The sequence below is a fragment of the Xenopus laevis genome, chromosome 4S, assembly GCF_017654675.1.
Source record: "Xenopus laevis strain J_2021 chromosome 4S, Xenopus_laevis_v10.1, whole genome shotgun sequence".
In the NCBI taxonomy this organism is placed as follows: Eukaryota; Metazoa; Chordata; class Amphibia; order Anura; family Pipidae; genus Xenopus; species Xenopus laevis.
This window is the reverse complement of record NC_054378.1, coordinates 1,803,505-1,823,394: the sequence shown is the minus strand read 5'-3', so window position 1 is coordinate 1,823,394 and position 19,890 is coordinate 1,803,505. Positions and strand designations below refer to the sequence as shown.

Here is a 19,890-nt window from a genome sequence, read left to right as displayed (position 1 = left end):
TGCTGAAATGCGGTGGAAAGGAAAAATGACATTACATCAGCCTTCCCAAACCTGGCTGATAATAAAGATTCAATAAAAAAAAAAAGGCTTTACTTTTCTTTTTCTTAAGATCACAATTTTGGGGCAAAAATCTGCTGCTGGCCACCAAAATGTCTAGAGGTTGAGCTGTTTGACCAATATTTAATGAAATTGTATTTGTATTAGGGACCCCTAGACCTCCTGGGCCCCCTCTCTACTTACCCCCCTGGTGACGGCCCAATCTCTCCCATTTTACTTCATGCCAATATTAGAAAAAGGAGTATTTTGATATATATTCATTTATTTTTTAGACTTTTTTAACCAGCCAGCAGCAGCAGAGATTTTTGCCCCAAAATTGTCTGAAATGGAGGAAAGTGAGTGGAAAAAGTGAGAATGCTTAAGAGTGACGGGAGACTGGGGTACAGAGGCCAAAATGTGGGAACTCCCGACTTCTACACAAGTCAGTCCCATTGCATGCTGGGTATTGTAGTCTTACATTGCTTCACTGCAGTATTTGTGTCTGTCAGAGAATGGCGGGAATAAGTCCAGCAGGACAAACCAATCAGAAAAGGGGTCACATGCCCCTCACAAAGTTCCCTAAGTGGCCTCCTCCTCCTCACTGGGGCCCCTCATCCACCTCTACCATTAGGGGGCGGGGCTGCAGAGCTTGGGAAGTGTGTGTGGGCGGAGTAATTAGGCGCGGAGCACGTTCCATGAGAGGAAATGAGACGGTGGAAGTGACCAGTCTGCGGTTCCTCCGCTGCACTATTTGTCTATGTCAGAGAATGGGGGGAATAGAAGTTCCGCAGGATAAACCAATCAGCAGGGGGTCACATGCCCCTCACAACCTTCAAGTTTTAGTTGAAGTACAAATATCAATTCTCTCCACAGTCCCTGTAGCGCTATATAACGGATTTTGCGCGAATGTACAACTATCGTGTGATGGTCTGAATAAAACCTTTAGTCATGACATAAGCGCAATGAAACCATTACCAACTGAGGGCAGCACAAAACTCACACATATGGGCTCCAGCTGCCCCTAGGCCCCTGATGACGTTTCTAGCACCGCCCTCAAAGTCCTGCGCGGCGCTGGATTTCAGCCACGCCCCACAACTCCACAGTCCTGTGCGGCGCGGCGGGAAGGCCCCGCCTCTCTCTCTCTGGCAGACAGTATCGCCTCCTCTCAGTCCTGTGCGGCGCTTGGCTAGGGTTGATCACGCCCCTTGCTACGTCACTGGTACGCCCCGCCCTCCTGTGCGGTGCTGAGCAGAGCTGACCCTGTGATGTCTCAGGTCCCAATGTTCGGACGGAGGGCAGAGAGAAGAAAAAAGGTGAAAGAAGCGCGAGCGGCCGTGGCCACAACGGAGACAGAAGGACATGACGTGCTGGGGGGACCCCAAGTGGGACAAGAAGAAGAAGAGGAAGCAGCGAGGAGGAGCGGTCACGTGGGGCAGGAAAGCTCGGGGATTAACATGAAGGAGGAGGCCACGGGGGGTGAGTGACAATTGGTGACGCCCACTGATGCCTCTAATAGTCAATAATAATAATAATAATAATATATTACATCCTGACTCACTGCTGTGTCTCACCCACCGACTTCTACTTCATACTGGGCCCTACCACTAGTCCTCTAGGGGCTTCTACTTCCATCTCCTCATTCATATTCACTTTCCTCCTCATTTAACCTATTCATTACTGCTGGGGAGACAATGTGTGTGAGGAAAATAAGTGAGAGAACTGTGTGGGGCCCCCAGTGCTACACTTCAGCTTGTTTATATAAACTATAGTAGTACTTATCTGTTATCTACTGTGTATCCTGTGCTTGAATGGCTGCCCCCATGGCTACACAGCAGCTTGTTTATATAAACTATAGTAGTACTTATCTGTTATCTACTGTGTATCCTGTGCTTGAATGGCTGCCCCCATGGCTACACAGCAGCTTGTTCATATAAACTATAGTAGTACTTATCTGTTATCTACTGTGTATCCTGTGCTTGAATGGCTGCCCCCATGGCTACACAGCAGCTTGTTTTATAAAAACTATAGTAGTACTTATCTGTTATCTACTGTGTATCCTGTGCTTGAATGGCTGCCCCCATGGCTACACAGCAGCTTGTTTATATAAACTATAGTAGTACTTATCTGTTATCTACTGTGTATCCTGTGCTTGAATGGCTGCCCCATGGCTACACAGCAGCTTGTTTATATAAACTATAGTAGTACTTATCTGTTATCTACTGTGTATCCTGTGCTTGAATGGCTTGCCCCCATGGCTACACAGCAGCTTGTTTATATAAACTATAGTAGTACTTTATCTGTTATCTTCTGTGTATCCTGTGCCTTGAATGGCTGCCCCCATGGCTACACAGCAGCTTGTTTATATAAACTATAGTAGTACTTATCTGTTATCTACTGTGTATCCTGTGCTTGAATGGCTGCCCCCATGGCTACACCAGCAGCTTGTTTATATAAACTATAGTAGTACTTATCTGTTATCTACTGTGTATCCTGTGCTTGAATGGCTGCCCCCCATGGCTACACAGCAGCTTGTTTATATAAACTATAGTAGCACTTATCTGTTATCTACTGTGTATCCTGTGCTTGAATGGCTGCCCCCATGGCTACACAGCAGCTTGTTTATATAAACTATAGTAGTACTTATCTGTTATCTACTGTGTATCCTGTGCTTGAATGGCTGCCCCCATGGCTACACAGCAGCTTGTTTATATAAACTATAGTAGTACTTATCTGTTATCTACTGTGTATCCTGTGCTTGAATGGCTGCCCCCATGGCTACACAGCAGCTGGTTTATATAAACTATAGTAGTACTTATCTGTTATCTACTGTGTATCCTGTGCTTGAATGGCTGCCCCCATGGCTACACAGCAGCTGGTTTCTATAAACTATAGTAGTACTTATCTGTTATCTACTGTGTATCCTGTGCTTGAATGGCTGCCCCCATGGCTACACAGCAGCTTGTTTATATAAACTATAGTAGTACTCATCTGTTATCTACTGTGTATCCTGTGCTTGAATGGCTGCCCCCATGGCTACACAGCAGCTTGTTTATATAAACTATAGTAGTACTCATCTGTTATCTACTGTGTATCCTGTGCTTGAATGGCTGCCCCCATGGCTACACAGCAGCTTGTTTATATAAACTATAGTAGTACTTATCTGTTATCTACTGTGTATCCTGTGCTTGAATGGCTGCCCCCATGGCTACACAGCAGCTTGTTTATATAAACTATAGTAGTACTTATCTGTTATCTACTGTGTATCCTGTGCTTGAATGGCTGCCCCCATGGCTACACAGCAGCTTGTTTATATAAACTATAGTAGTACTTATTTGTTATCTACTGTGTATCCTGTGCTTGAATGGCTGCCCCCATGGCTACACAGCAGCTTGTTTATATAAACTATAGTAGTACTTATCTGTTATCTACTGTGTATCCTGTGCTTGAATGGCTGCCCCCATGGCTACACAGCAGCTTGTTTATATAAACTATATTAGTACTTATCTGTTATCTACTGTGTATCCTGTGCTTGAATGGCTGCCCCCATGGCTACACAGCAGCTTGTTTATATAAACTATAGTAGTACTTATCTGTTATCTACTGTGTATCCTGTGCTTGAATGGCTGCCCCCATGCCTACACAGCAGCTTGTTTATATAAACTATAGTAGTACTTATCTGTTATCTACTGTGTATCCTGTGCTTGAATGGCTGCCCCCATGGCTACACAGCAGCTTGTTTATATAAACTATAGTAGTACTTATCTGTTATCTACTGTGTATCCTGTGCTTGAATGGCTGCCCCCATGGCTACACAGCAGCTTGTTTATATAAACTATAGTAGTCTTTCTGTAGCAAACACACCAGTTTCACCAGTGCAGAGCAACAGTACGTTATATTTTTGTTACTTTAAAGTAGTTGGTGTTACTGGTCCTTTAACTAAAACATTATATTCTAAAACATTAGCTTTATTCTGTTTTAACAGTCTTTTATAGATGGGCTTGTGTGTTGAGGATAGATGTATGACCCACCTTCTGTTGAGTTTCAGTACACAGATGGATACTCTGAACTGTACCAGCAAATGAATACTGATACTATGATAGTGCTACCACTATGTTTCACAGATGTGATAAGGTTCTTATGATAGTGGTTTGCCTTTCCCCAAACAGAACACTTCTTGTTCCGTCCTGGTCTCATCCGTCTACAGAACATTAGTCCAATAGCCTTCTGGCTTATCCATGTGCTCTTTAGCTAATACAGACGGGCAGCACTGTTCCTTATGAATCGTTATTGCAACACTGCCATCCATGAACACCATTGTGTTGTCTAAAGGGATTCTGTCATGGGTTTTATTTCTAAATGACACTGTTTACAAATAATTCACTGTACAATATACAATTTCATTCCTGAACCAGCAATTGTATTTTTTTAGTTGTAATATTATCATTTTCCTTTTTTAACCTTGACTATATGTTTATTTTTAGACGGCAGCTTTACGGATGTTTTGTACCCGGACCTATGTCACTCACAAGTGGCAGGACTCTCTCCATCCCCTCGTCCTGCCTGCTGGAATTCCCCGGACATTAGTGGAGATAGCCAGATCCTCGGAGGAGTAGCACCGGAACATTATGAAGAGAGGGCTTCCAGGCCTGGGAACAGCCGAATTCCTGGGAAAGACCACCGACGTTATTACCACAATCATTGGAGGCTGGAATACTTGATGGACTATAATGCTGGCAGTCACAGCATGATCTGCATGGTGTGTGGAAGCTCATTAGCCACTTTGAAACTCAGCACCATCAAACGTCACATTCTGCAAAAACACCCCTATTCCTTAAATTGGACATCCAGTGAAAAAGAGGTTATTATTGGCAGTTGGGATGCACACCTTTCTGTGGATGCTCAGACACTTACAGCTGCAGGTAATAAAGTGCATGTATTTGGTACCTCACCCCCTTGACTTGCTATTATTATTTGGCCTATGGCACACACACTCTTTTCTGTCCTGTAGAAATTACTAGTGTTTGTATTTCCTGACCAAAATCTGCTTCATATACACAGTAACAGAGAGTTCGCTTTCTTGCCTGAAAATGTAATATAAGCTTCAACATACTAAAATAAGAAACCTTCTAAATACAATCAATTAAATATTCTGCATTGTTACTGAAATAATCAAGTTTATCTTCACTATCCCTCTCTCAGCATCTGTTTCTCTTCATTCTCTCTTCATGCAGCAGTTGGATGTCAGATATTCACTGACAGTTGTTAATATTATTATTATTATTAATAACATGTATTTATATTGCACCACATATTGCGTAGCACTGAAAAGAAAATGTGATTATACAACTAAATCACATGAATTATATACACAGAACATATGGAGTTACATACATCACAATCAATACCGGTACAAAAGGTGAGGAAGGACCTATGCAAAAGAGCTTACACTCTAAAGGGAAGGGAGTAATACACAAGGTGTGGGAGTATGCAAGATTGAATTAAGTGGGTGAGAAATGTGGTATTGTATGTGGTTTTGCGTTTGGTAGTTAAGCAGAGTGAGGGGAGGCTTCTGATAAAGCTTAGCCTTTCCTTCTCCTTGAATGTCTCTAAAGGCACTGTTGCTGCTCCCAGATGTATGGTTTAAGGGATTCTGTCATGATTTTTATGGTGTTGTTTTTATTTCTAAATTATGCTGCAAATAATTCACTGTACAATATAAAATGTCATTCCTAAACCAGCAAGTGTATTTAGTGGTAATATTGGTGTGTAGGTGCATCTCAGGTCATTTTGCCTGGTCATGTGCTTTCAGAAAGAGCCAGCACTTTAGGATGGAACTGCTTTCTGGCAGCCTGTTGTTTCTCCTACTCAATGGAACTGAATGTGTCTCAGTGGGACCTGGATTTTACTATTGAGTGTTGTTCTTAGATCTACCAGGCAGCTGTTATCTTGTGTTAGGGAGCTGCTATCTGGTTACCTTCCCATTGTTCTGTTGTTTGGCTGCTGGGGGGAAAGGGAGGGGGGTGATATCAGTCCAACTTGCAACTTTACAGCAGTAAAGAGTGACTGAAGTTTATCAGAGTACAAGTCTCATGACTGTGGGCAGCTGGGAAACTGACAATATGTCTAGCCCACAGATTTCAAAATTGAATATATAAAAATCTGTTTGCTCTTTTGAGAAATTGATTTCAGTGCAGAATTCTGCTGGAGCAGCACTATTAACTGATGCGTCTTGAAAAAAAAACATGTTTTCCCATGACAGTATCCCTTTAAGGACTGCCTCCTATTCCCCACCTTTAAACCACTCTTTTGCTTTCATATGATGTTTACCATTAAAGGGGTGGCTGACCTTTAATTTATGTTTTAGTTTTGTTTTAGAATTTCCTGTTTTTTTTTGCTACTTTTCAATTGGTGTTAATTTTTTGTTTTATAGTTTTTGCATTATTCGCCTTTTTCCAGCTTTTGTTCCGGGGCTCAGTAACCCTGGCAACCAAAGAAAGATTGCTTTGTGAGGCTACAGTTTTGTTGTTATTGCCACTTTTTGTTACTTATCTTTTTACCCAGGCCCTTTCTTATTAATATTCCTGTCTCTTATCCATAGCTAAGGTGCATTGGACCCTAGTGGACCCTAGAAACCAGAAATTGCTGCTGAAATTCCAAAAAAACGGGAGAGCTGCTGAACGAAAAGCGAAATAAATAAACCATAGCAAATGGGAACCAGTTGCATATTGTCTCAGAATATCACAATATCTACATCATGCTAAAAGTCAGTTTGAAGGTGAACTACCCTATTACGTTTTAGCTCTCTAAGACAATTTGCAGTTTATTTATTTCTTTTTCTTTTGTTTTGCAGCTCTCCAGTCTGGAGTTTAGGGACCTGTTTATAAAGCATTGAAGTTTGGAAAATTTCACATTGTTGCCAAATGTTTCAGTCTGATACAACCTCAACAGAAGTTTGAATATTTATGTCGTATTTGGCCCTATTAATAAGCAACTTTTTATATCTGGTAATTTAATCAAAACATTTTTTTTTTACTAGCTTAGTAAACCTGTCAAAATTCTTTTATTTCCTATGGGAGGATAAGGAAGTTCTGTAGGACAAAGTCATCAATACAGGTAAGGGATCTGTTATCCAGAATGCTCGGTACATGGGGTTTTCTGGGTAACGGATCTTTCCATAATCTGGATCTTCATACCTTAAGGCTACTAGAAAATCATGTAAACATTAAATAAACCCAATACTTATATCTTAGTTGGGATCAGGAACAAGCGACTGTTTTATTCTTATTATTTAAAAAAAATTCTCATTATTTGGATGAAATGGAGCCTATGGAAGACAGCCTTTCCATAATTTGGAGCTTTCTGGATAACAGGTTTCTGGATATATGACTATGGATATATGAATACCCACCGGCAATCCGTTCAAAGTATTTGAAATGCGATTGAAGTGATACTGTCACAATTAATTTACTCTCTTCAATATCACAGAATAATTACTACTATTGCAGTAAATATTGTTTTTTTTACATGTATCTGGGGTTTAGTGTCCCACTTATTCTAGCAATTAGGCAGCTTTTTGAATTACAGTCTGAAAGATGAATAGGAGAGGGTCTAATTAGAAAGAGAAGTAATTGAATGAATCTGCTTTCTGTCTAGTAGTCACTAACTCCTTTGACCAGACTGAATATTAGAGAGAGAGAGGCAGAAAATAACAATTCAGCCAAAACATAATGAAACAAATTGCAAATAGTCTTGAATATCAGTGTGTTCATAATAATAAAATTGAATGCTAAGATCCTTAGTGATAAGGTATCTGCTTATCAATTCTGTTCTTTCTTTTCAGAGGACCCTGGTATCCCTATTCCTAAAAAAAGGCGAAGGCGCCTCCCCCCTGTTAGTAAAGGAACCTGGCGCCCCTTACTGGGACCTGAACTTTCACAGCCTTCTCCACCGGACACGAGTCATTTAGAACAGTATTTGAACGAATCACTCCAGCACTGGTTCAGAGTTGAATTCCTAATGGATTATGATTGTCAGTGTAACCAGCTCCACTGCATGATGTGTGCTACAGTCCTACCCAGCCTTAACCTGGCTGACATAAAAAACCACATACTACAGACTCACCCAACATCCTTACAGCTTACGCCTAGTCAGAAAAGTGTGATCCTCGAAGCTTGGGCAAGTCGTGGAGAGAACATAGAGGAAGAGGTGGAAGATGAATTCGAAGATGACGATGAAGAGGAAGAAGAAGATGATGTTTTGGAAAAAACAGAAGTGGAGGAAAGTAATGATAACGTTAACATGGTTGTAAATGCTGACAAGGAGATTTTAGAGGGGCTTCAAAAAGAAAAGAGTGCTGTTACATTAGAGATGATGGAAGATGGACTTTCTAGGGATAAGGAGTCCCAAATGGTTGAGAAAGAGCAGCTTAAGTTGAGTAATGCACCACAACTGGAGGAAGAGAGAGATGATGAAATACTAGAAGATGATAAACATAAGACAAGAAAATCTCTGGGCCCAACAGATGAAAAGCAAGATGTCAGCAAAGCTCCAGATCTGGAGGAAGAGGCCACAAAATCAAAAAAGTCTCCATTGATGGAAGGAAAGCACTTAAACAAGAAAGAGGCTTTGTTATGGGACAATAAGAACATTAAGCCAACACCTGCTCTTCAGTCAGAAAAGGAGGAGAAGAGACCGGAAGAGCCTTTAAATAAAATCCATAAATCATTAAAGGAGCAAAAACAAAATGAAGATGCCCCAAGTGAGGAAGGCATGATTACTGAAGCAGATCAGCTACAGAGGAGAAAGCTACAAAAAGAAACGTCCCAGGCAATAGAGGAGGAACATGCAACAGAACCGAAGCAAGGGTGTCATGATGAGAGGTTGCAAAGTACGGTGGATGTAGAAAAGATGCTTCCCTTGGATGCAGAAACCAAACAGACAGTGAAAACGCAGCATGTAGATCTCAATGGAAAGGCGGTGCTGGGCATTGGCCTCCCTGTATTAAAAGGTGAGTTTTTTTTGGTTGAGAAAATGGGTGGAGCGGTAGTTTTATGTGGTGGAATAACAATATGCATTTTGACTGTGTGCAGTGTTCCTAGGTATAGTAGGACTGCCTAGGATGGAAAAGGAAAGGCGTCTGTTCTTAGAATAGGGGAACCGATTTTGACTGTAGTCACCACAGATATAAGCAAAGTATAGTACCCCATTGCAACTCTTCTTTGTCTTTTCCCATTTTACGTTCATGGGTGTGCTGCTTGTTTTTCTGAATTCCCAGTCATGGATCTTATTTTTTTCTGTTCCTGATTTTTTTTTTTTTGGATTCTGGAGGTATTCATGGGCAATACATTTTGGAAGTTACAGATAGATAGAGATAAATTGTACAGATAATGAAATGAATTAGGATGGGTTGTAAATAGTCCAGGGGTCTGGAATCAGTCGGGTCACATAGTGTGTCTTGAAACCTGACCCTAAATTAAGGCCCTGTCTTAATTTTGCTACTGGCTAACACGGTACCACAGCTTTTGTTTTGTGCTTAACTTACTACACACACTATAATTTTTTATATAAATGGAAAGTTAGGAGGAAAAAAACTTGGGTAAGACCATGTAGAGTAAAAAAAAAAAGTTTTTAATATACACAGACAGATATATGTATCAACTGCATAATAATTGTTTTTTTCCTACTACTTCCTAGTGGACTCGCAAGCACCAATCATCATTGCTCGTGTATCTGTCATACCAGACTCTTCCGTCATCCATCCCTTGAAACCTTGCCTTATGAAGCCTTGGAAGCCGTCCACCCTCCAGCCCATTATGCCCTCCCCAGTCCAGCCCATCATGTCCACCCCAGCCCAACCCATAATGACCATGCCCTCCTCTCTCCAGCCCTTAATGCCCATGCCAGTCCCTAGCACAGCACTTATCCAACCCATAAAACCTGCCATTGTTCAACCTTTGTCACCCACCCCCAGTCTTCCCTTGAACCTGAACCCTTCCCTTTTTACTTTATCAGCAACGTCTGAACTGGCAAAATCCTGGCGAGCTATTGCTCCCAAAGTTTCTGCAACAGAGTTAACTCTTCCTGAACCACCTTCTGCTGATATTATCCGTTGGCCTCTTGGAGTTGACCCCCTGCTTTGGGAAGTTTGCCTTTGGAGGGAGAACAAGGCCAATAGCCAATATGGTGCCTATCAGCTCCACTGGCACTCAGATTTCATGATGGATTACAATGGGCTGCGGGGCAGTGTTGTATGCATGTACTGCTGCTCATCCCTCAATGTACTGAAAGAGAGTAGCATCAAAAGGCACATCATCCAGAAACATCCACACACAGGGAACTTTACGGCTGAAGCTAAAATGTCTGTTATCCAAGAGTGGGAGACACGGGTAGCTGAAGTGAGAAAGATGGTGCCTGGTCCACAGAAAGAAGCAACCAGTGGTAAGGGAAACATGATCTGCTGTTATCTCCAGCCATACCCTGATTATTTGTTTTATAACATGGGATATGATACAGTATTTAAAAAATAATTGTAATTATTATTTATAATTATTCTGGGAACCCTGGCATTCCCAGTACCTATAGAAATAGGGGAAACTAGTACCATGGACTTTAAGGGATGCTGTTTTTTTTTTTTTTTTCAAATATATTTCTGATACCTTTATACACACTTTTGTTGAAAGTTGTCTAGCCATGGAAACCCAGACCAAAACTACACCAGGCTAGTGCATTTCACCTTTTATTTTCTGCTTTGATAAAAACAAGTTATCCTATGACAGTATCCTTTTAATTCCATAAACCTTCGCTTGTCTGCTTTTAATTTTCTTGCTTTTTTGTGAACGCTTGCTTTTTATTTCTCATTCACATCTCTGCTTCTGCTCTTGTTAGATTCAGACACAGTCCAGTATGGTGCCACTGTGGCAAATGGTGACCCCGTTGAAGAGGCAGAAGAAGAGAAAAGTACTTTGACAAATGTGCAGAACACAGAGGGGCGTGGAGCCTCATGGGAATTTGCTTTTGGAAGAGTCCAAGGAAAGACAAATGATCCGTGCACATACCAGCATGAGCGCTGGAAGCTCGAATATCTGATGGATTACACTCCCCAGAAGGATGGATTAATATGTATGGTGTGTGGAGTGATTTTGATGAATCCTAAAATTAGTGCTGTTAAGATGCATATCCAACAGAAGCACCCAGATACCACCTACCTTAGTGACCAAGAGAAGACTGTGGTCATGGAGGAGTGGGAACAAAAAGTGGCTGCAGGACTGAAGAAGACAGCCCATCAAGATGGAGGAGATGAAATCTATATTGAAATCAATGGTAAGGGAGAATATGTGCCTCTGAGTTGTGTGAAGTAACTGGAGTTATAGTCTCTTCATGCCACTGTGTGGTGGTGCAAGGGACAAACTGCTGAATATGTGCAGCTTGCTATGAAGTGAGCTGAGGGTTCACAATGCCCTTCAATATTGTGATCTGGAAGTATTGACAAGTTGGTGTCTTTTTGTTTTTCTCTTCTGTGGAATGGACAGTTGTGGTGTTAGTTGGTTACCATGGACTTTCTAATGGATTGTGCTCCCCTGCCCTTCCAAAAGTCTGATACTGCGGCTCTCTTGCCCTCTCCAAAAGCCTGAGACTGTGGTTCTAATTTCCACTCAGAAAATCTCTATATCATCGCTCTCCTCCCTCTCCGAAAGCCTGAAACTGCCACTCTCCTCCCTCTCTGAAAGCCTGAAACTGCTGCTCTTCTGCCCTTTCTGAAAGCTTGATACAGTTGCTCTCCTGCCCTCTCTATGGTAACGCCGCTCTTTAAAACCTGATAACTGCCGATTTCTGCCCTTTTTAAAAAGCCTGATGTTACCCTCAAAAGCCTGCGTTCTCCGCATCCCTGACACGGCCCACTTATTTCCCTTGCCCTCATGGTAAGGCTACTGTGCACACGCCCTGGTAAGCCTGATCTCCAGCCCCAATAACCCTCAACAAATGCTTGTTGTTGCCCAAATATCCGTTTTCCATTTGATTTGGCCTCTGATGTCATCACTTTCTATGTGCGCCCAGGAAAAACTGTTGCTTCTCCCATGTCCTTCCAGTCCTTATACTAATATTGCCATTCCTTTTTTTTAACCAATTGCCACCCATCAAGCTGATATTGGTCAGGGAAAGTCCAGAGTAACCAACCAGTACCACAGGTATTTTCAAAATTGTTGTCTTTTATGGACTTATTGGGGTTTCGAAGGCAGGTTGTGTAATTTATCATAGGAGGTGTATATAGTCCTTGTACTTTTATATGTTCTGTGGTATAAGACCTTAAACGGGTGCCCAAAATGTAGATCGGAATGTACCAGTAGACCTATAGGGGCAAATTCACTAAAACGCAAAGTGGCTAATGCTATCACAAATTCGCCAGCGTGATGTCATTTCGTTACTTCGCCGATTTACTAACGGGTGCTGGCGTAAATTCGCTAGCGAAGTGGACCTACTCTATCGCTACTTCGCACCCTTACGCCAGGCGAAGTTGCGATATGAAGAAGGGACGTAACTACGCCAATTCACTAACTTGCGGATTTTACTGAACGTTACCTCTTGCACCAGATTTGCCTGCGCCACCTCAGACCAGGCGAAGTGCAATCGAGTAGATAGGGCTTGCTTCAAAAATAGTTGACAAAAACGCTGGCGTCTATATTATAAAGCTTTCCCAGGCTTGTGTAGTGTAATGTATTTGCTGCTACATATATGTCCATTCAACTTTAACTTGGCGTCGTATGCAAATTAGGCATTGCTAGTGTAACTTCGATTTACTTGGCGAATTAACGCTACCGCAACTTCGCTACCTTTCACCTCCCTGAGTGCAACTTCGGAGGTACCGTATATACTCGAGTAGGACAATATCACTAAAAGTAGACCTCACATGATCCAAGTAAGTATGGCCGCCCCTGATCCAAGTAAGCAACTCAAAATGGTACTTTTTTTCTTTCTATTAATCTCATTCACTTTTTTTGTCTCTCTACAGAAGAGTCATCGGTATCTGGAAACAATGTATTAAATGCTGGCAACTGTGCGTCCTCAGCACCTTCCCTTCCCCCGCCGTGTAACAGCGCTAAGCGCAACTACCAGGTCCGTTGGCGCACAGAATTCATGATGGACTACGACTGTCGCAGGCAGGGCCTTATCTGCATGGTGTGCGGGGGAACCCTGGCCACCCTGAAAGTCAGCACCATTAAGCGTCACATTGTCCAGGTACATCCATATTCAGTGGACTTCACAGCAGAGGAAAGGCAGAGGATTCTAGAGGCATACAGTGAGATGGCTCTACATTACATACACTCTGAGGAGTGTTTCAAACAACAGCCACAGGATGACGTGGAAAAGGGCAGAAAGAAGAATTTAGAGTAAAACAACAAACTGGCCCAACGTTTTTTGTGTGGGGCAGAAGATCTTTTCTTTTAGTGGCTTTACCCTGCTCTGATGAAAGGATGATTTCCACATACTTTGGTTTCCATTCTTTTTTTTGTCACTCGTTATCTCCTTATGTAGTGCAACAATGTTTTTTTTTATGGTTTCTGACAGAGGCTTGTGTTGTGGCTACTTTGGCCCCTTCCTGTCAGATACTGACTGACTGTCCCAGAATTTCATTTGAGAACCCTGCAGAGCTCCAGTATTGCTGCTTCCTACAATATGAATAACCATGTTCCTGTCTTTTTGCCATGTTGTACAACACTCTGCTGAGACCCACCCAAAAAAATAATCTCCTTCTGTTAAAGGGATACTGTCATGGGAAAAAAATGTTTTGTTTTTTTTTCAAAACGCATCAGTTAATAGTCCTGCTCGAGCAGAATTCTGGACTGAAATCCATTTCTCAAAAGAGCAAACAGAATTTTTTATATTTCATTTTGAAATCTGACATGGGGCTAGACATATTGTCAGTTTCCCAGCTGCCCCAGTCATGTGACTTGTGCTCTGATAAACTTCAGTCACTCTTTACTCCTGTTCTGCCAGTTGGACTGATATCACCACCTCCCTTTCCCCCCCAGCAGCCTAACAACAGAACAATGGGAAAGGTAACCAGATAGCAGCTCCCTAACACAAGATCTAAGAACAGCACTCAATAGTAAAATCCAGGTCCCACTGAGACACATTCAGTTACATTGAGTAGGAGAAACAACAAGCTGCCAGAAAGCAGTTCCATCCTAAAGTGCTGGCTCTTTCTGAAATCACATGACCAGGCAAAATGAGCTGAGATGCACCTACACACCAATATTACAACTAAATACACTTGCTGCTTCAGGAATGACATTTTAAATTGTACAGTGAATTATTTGCAGTGTAAACAGTGCCATTTAGAATTTAAATTTAAAAATCGTGACAGAATCCCATTAAGTAGAAGTAAAGGGATCTTAAATATATATTGTTTTTGTTTTTTAAACCATCAACATTTTTTTTGTTCTCCCTGCTATCTGGCAGATTCCTCTGAAAAATGTGAAGGATTTCCTTGCAAAAAAAAGGAAACAAATGAATATTCCTATTATTAATTTATTAGCATGTTTAGAATCAGAGTGGACTCCATTTTAAATCTTGCTTGATTGCCATCATGTTGCGCAAGCTAGAGGTTATGATTAGGGGGAGTACTGGGTCTCTGACAGTAAAATATTAACTTGGAAACATTATGTACAAAGGATTCCCTTGCAAAACATTATTTTTACTGTTTTTTTTCTCAATATAAAACTAATTTTGAACAGAAATGGTGTCACAAAGTGATTTTGTTTAAAAATTCAGGTGCAACTGATCCTTGCAAATATTAAAGGGGGAGTTCACCTCCAAAATTTGATTGTTTGCTTAAAACCGAAGAAGCTCACCTGGGGCAGATTTATTAAGGTTCAAAAAGTAAATTCTAATTTGAATTTTTGGTCAAAACTGACAAAGTCGAGTTGAGAAAACACCAAACTCGAATTCAGATTTGAGATCTATCATACCTCGACCCTGAAAGTAACTCAACCCTGAAAGTGACCCTAGAGGTCTGACTTTTGACAGACAACTCCTTAAGGAGGAGGTACAGTACTCCCTGTCAATGAAAAAGGTGACATTGTAGAAGCTTCAGTCTTTGCTCGGAAAGTTGAATTTTACTTGCCGTATTATAACCAGGTAAAGCCTAGCTCTGCAAACAAGACCTCAGATTTTATGATCTTTCCAAAATGCAAGTCTATTATAAACTATTGCAAATCTGCGGACACCAAGAACATGACCATATCCCCTTAAGGTAAGATTTTTTTTTAAAAAAAAAAGCATTCCTGAAAATAGGTTTTATCTTTATTTGCTTTATTTTCAGTATTATACACGCAAGTATATTTTATAGTGAGCCAAATGAAAACCATAGGTATGGAATCTGTTATCCGAAATACAGAAAGCTCTGAATTAGGGGAATGATGTCTCTCATAGACTCCATTTTATCCAAATAATAATCCAAATAATCTTTTTAAAGAGTACTTCCTTTTTCTCTGTAAAAATAAAAGTCGCTTGTACTTGAGCCCAACTAAGATACAATTAATCCTTATTGAAGGTAAAACAATCCTATTGGGGGTTATTTAATGTTTCAATTATTTTTTAGTGAACCAAAGACATAAAGATATAAAAATCTAAATCCACATGAAGATCTGTTATCCAGAAAGCCAAAGGTCCCAATCATTCTGTATAAAAATCCCATACCTATACATATTATATTAGGCTGAATTTAATTGGAAACTCCCCAATCTATTCATAGACCCACGGCCGCCCTGCAGTGACATCACCAAAGGCGCAAGTCTATAAATTTAGGTGCCGGAAGTTGGCAGTGCTTGGTCGTGGGCGGGGACAAGAGCTCAACCCAAACTCGAAGATATGTGCTGGAGCCGGTCGGAACCCGCACAACCCACGGACCCCACGGTTTTTGGGCCGGCCTGCCATTCCTAATAGGAAATGACTTTATGACTGGTATTCAGAGGACTAGGTGAAAAGATACTCAAGTAGAAAATGTCAGCCATAAAGTCATATCCTATATATTGAAAAGTTTGTGGGTTTTACGATATTTCTAAAAAGCTCTGAAAATTCAAAATGTATTAAGTGTAAAAACCTCTAATGCAAAACATTGGCAAGTAAAAGTTGTCGAGGTGCTATAGAAGTGTATGGGAGCTGCGCAGATTTTATTGAACCGCTTTTTTTCAATCACACTTTTTATAATGGAATCTTTTATGGAGGCGTGTTTTCAAAATCCTCTAAAATCTGACCTTTAATAAATAAGCCTTTTTAGAGGCACATATTTTTAAATTTTTAACTTTTGTGGTTTTAGAGGTTTTTGAAACCACACATCCCATGTCATTTATTAAAAGATCTGTATATATAAAGAACAAACACCTCTAAAAATTCTATATATTTCTAGTGGAGAAAAATCTGAATACCTCTAAAATTCTGAATGGCTGAAATTTCAATAGTTTCAGCACAGCTTCTAATGACGTCTATGGGACCTCGACAGTTGTAATTTTGTATTGGAAGAAGAAAAAATGACTTATGAAAAATAATTCCTAAGGTTTATTCAGGCCTTTAGCTTATGTAAAATGCACACTTTTTTTCTTTCCACACTGAGATCCACTCCATGTAGCTCCACATGACAATGACTATATGTGCCCTTGTATGTGTAGTACCAAAAAAAAACCAAAAGGTTTCTTTGTTTTTTATTTACAGTAAGTCAGATATTTTGGGTGTTAATTGTATTTTAAGTGTCTCTCTGTGTGTATTAATCATGATTAAAGGGGTAGTTAACCTTTATATTAACTTTTAGCATGAATTGAATCTTAGCATTTAGGTTTTTATTAAATAATTTCTTAAATTATCATCATCTTCTGCCTCTTCAAGGGCCCAGTCCTGAGGCAACTCACTGAGTGCTTCCTTAGTCTATTCTTCTGTCTTCCTCCTTTCGGAATACATTTTTTTCTTGTCCTAGAACCCTCTTCTTCTTATTTACCCTTGCTTTTGTAAACTCTCTCATTACCTTCCATAAATACGGATGTTTCAATCAGAATCAGTCTTTCCAAAACGATCATTTGTAAATCAGCACCATTATATAAAAATATTTTATTACTTTTACAATTTTGCAATGTATTTTTATAATCAGTAACAACTGAAAACATAAATGAGACACTTCACAGAAATAACATCAGGACATACAATGGTTGGTTGGTTTTAGAATCAAACCTTTAAAAAGCAGAAATGTGGCAACTCCGAGGTGTCACTGTTGTTTTGTGCCAATTATTTTCTTTAGATGAATATTTTGAATTCATGTTGAACAAGGGATTATATCGCCCTTTTAAGAGATTTGGGTTGCTCTTTTTACTGGAGCCTGTGGGGATCACTTGGTAGACTTTGGAATAGTGGGAGCTACACTCACCCATATCAGTGTAATAAACCATTGATTATTTGTGCATAAATCTACCCCTCCTCTTTAAACAAAATATGAAATAAAAAAATAGACTGCATCCATTATTATTAATTGTAACATTATTTTTATTTGCATATTATACAAATTGAATTTTACAAACATAGTAACATAAGTTGAAAAAAGACATGTTCCTGATGTTCCATGCTCATGCCTCCCCTTCTATGTGCCTCCTTCCTCCTCTTTTACTTATATCCCAATGTAGAAAACCATTTGCAAGAAATGAAGATGCAGAATTTCATCTTCTGAATTAAATGTGCCTCCTTCCTCCTTTTTTGTTTAGATCCAAATGTTGAAAAACATTTGCAAGAAATGAAGATGCAGAATTTCATCTTCTGAATTAAATGTGCCTCCTTCCTCCTCTTTTGCTTATATCCCAATAAAGGGAATTCTTTGCAGAAAAACAAAGCTGCAGTCTTACAGCTTCTTAATTTTGTAGCTAGTAAGATGTGCCTCCTTCCTCCTTTTTTGCTTATTGCCCAAAGTCCATATGAAAACATTATTAAATGCATGTAAAGCTAAAGATTTGTGCTTCTATAGAAATAAAAAAAAGTACTACTAACAATAATAACAATAAAATAACCAAGCCTATATAGCCACTAGCTTTTTCAGTGTTGACATCTCCAGTATTTTCTTCTAATACTGGGTCTCGTCCGCTGGACTGAAGTGGGTCCTCCTTAGGTGTAGTTGAGGCTTCAACTACCTTCTTAGATTTTCCTATGTCAGTATGATATATGGTGTCCTGTTTTTTCTTGATGTCGGTTGAGCCGACATCTTGTGGTAAAAATGCAGCATTTTCTGCTGTTTTTGAACAAAGATCTACATCTTCAGCATTCTCTACTGTTTCTTCTATTTCTACATCAGATTGTATTTCAACTTTATCTTCTGCAAAGGGAATAAAATAAAATGTAAGAATGTATTTTTCTATGTTTGATTATGCCTGATTTGATCCTTATTTCTATACTAACAAAACCTTAATCTATCCATGTCCTTTACTACCTCTACAAATGCCCAGAGCATGTAAAAAAACATACAAGTCCCTTACCTTGCCAATGTCTTGCTGCATTCAGTCTTCTCACTAGGTCTTTTATTTCTGCTTTCGCTTCCCTTTCATCCCGTAGCTTTGTTATAAAGGGATGGTTTTGTAGCAGAAACTTAGCCGTTGGTCTGTCTTTGGGATCCTTGGTTAGACAGACCTTAATAAATGAGTTAAATGCTTTAGACCTGGAAAAAAATAAATGTTGATTTAGAGATAATATAAGATGCTCCTGATATCTTTAAGAGCAGAATGTCTGATTTTAAAACTGGAAATTAGGCTCTGCTAGTGCACTCTCTGTATTATGGGAAGAGAACCTCCTGGACCCCCTCTGGTGCTAAAAAGGTGAATGGGAAAAGGCCCAGGGTGGCAATGGGGTCAGGATCATCCCTTTAGATTGTGACTAAAGTCAAGTGAGATGTGGTTATCTTACCATCTGCGTGGTCGACTCAGAGTTGGAGGATCACCATATACGACTTCTTTTCCAATTGCTACTTTTTGTGACTGGAGCAGTGCTAATGGGTATAAATAAATACATGTCAGATTCCAGATGTTCCAAATAAGTCTAGGTCGTTTATTTGAAAATATTTACTGCCTGCCCCGCAAACCTTACAATCTGATGAATCATACACCAGTCATTTTTAACCTGGTCCCTTTAGATATTGTTAAAAACTGATTCCCAGAGCTCCAACTAAATGCTACAGAGCTAGCAAACTATTATATGTTTATTAAATTATTAATCATAGTTGATAATAACACTAATTTGTTCTTAAACTTCATGTTGCATTCTTACTTCTCTCAGAGTTGGGGAGAGCTGGGCTTATGTGCAACATTACTTCTTTCATTCAACACAGTATACATACAACTAATATCTATATGTGTTTGGTGAAAGCCCCAAACAAGTCTAACACAACACAAAAAGATACTGGGAAATACTCACGGGATTCTCCTTCTGCCATCTCAATGGCAGTCATTCCCAAAGACCATATGTCACACTGAAAATGAAAAGAAAGGCAATTATTTAATGTATTTTTCAGTTACATATTATTATAGGTTTTCAATCTCACCTCTGTTTATTCTTGCGTATGACTGAGAGGAAAAGACAACAAATAATCAGCATTGCTGACACTTTCATGTATTGATGTAAAAATTAAAGTAAGAGTTTCAAGAAGAAATTGCTAGTTAGGGCTTGTTTGACATAAGAAAACCACAGAAATATCTCTTTTTAGCTTCAACTGCTATTTATATATTGTGTATATAATAAAACAGACTATATATACACACATGAATACATGATACTGATTGCTGATACAACTGTGTGTGTTTTTTTTATTCTTAGGCCTATGGGGACAGTGGTGGT

At 39.9% G+C, this 19,890-nt stretch overlaps 1 protein-coding gene across 1 annotated transcript; it reads left to right on the top strand.

The window, feature by feature from the left end:
• Positions 1-336: 336 nt before the first annotated feature.
• Positions 337-13,849, top strand: zfta.S (zinc finger translocation associated S homeolog). Its single transcript, XM_018260035.2, has 6 exons — positions 337-1,512; positions 4,518-4,955; positions 7,877-9,043; positions 9,730-10,473; positions 10,921-11,355; positions 13,043-13,849. The coding sequence occupies exons 1-6, from the start codon at positions 1,302-1,304 to the stop codon at positions 13,423-13,425; spliced, it is 3,378 nt and encodes a 1,125-aa protein (XP_018115524.1). The 5' UTR covers positions 337-1,301; the 3' UTR covers positions 13,426-13,849.
• The last annotated feature ends 6,041 nt before the right edge of the window (positions 13,850-19,890 follow it).

What these genes read in the sequence shown, in the direction of transcription:
- zfta.S (XM_018260035.2), top strand. Translation starts at nt 1,302, where the DNA reads ATGTCTCAGGTCCCAATGTTCGGACGGAGGGCAGAGAGAAGAAAAAAG. An exon ending in TCAGACACTTACAGCTGCAG is followed by an intron (nt 4,956 to 7,876) that starts GTAATAAAGTGC and finishes CTTTCTTTTCAG; the next exon opens with AGGACCCTGGTATCCCTATT. An exon ending in AATCTATATTGAAATCAATG is followed by an intron (nt 11,356 to 13,042) that starts GTAAGGGAGAAT and finishes GTCTCTCTACAG; the next exon opens with AAGAGTCATCGGTATCTGGA.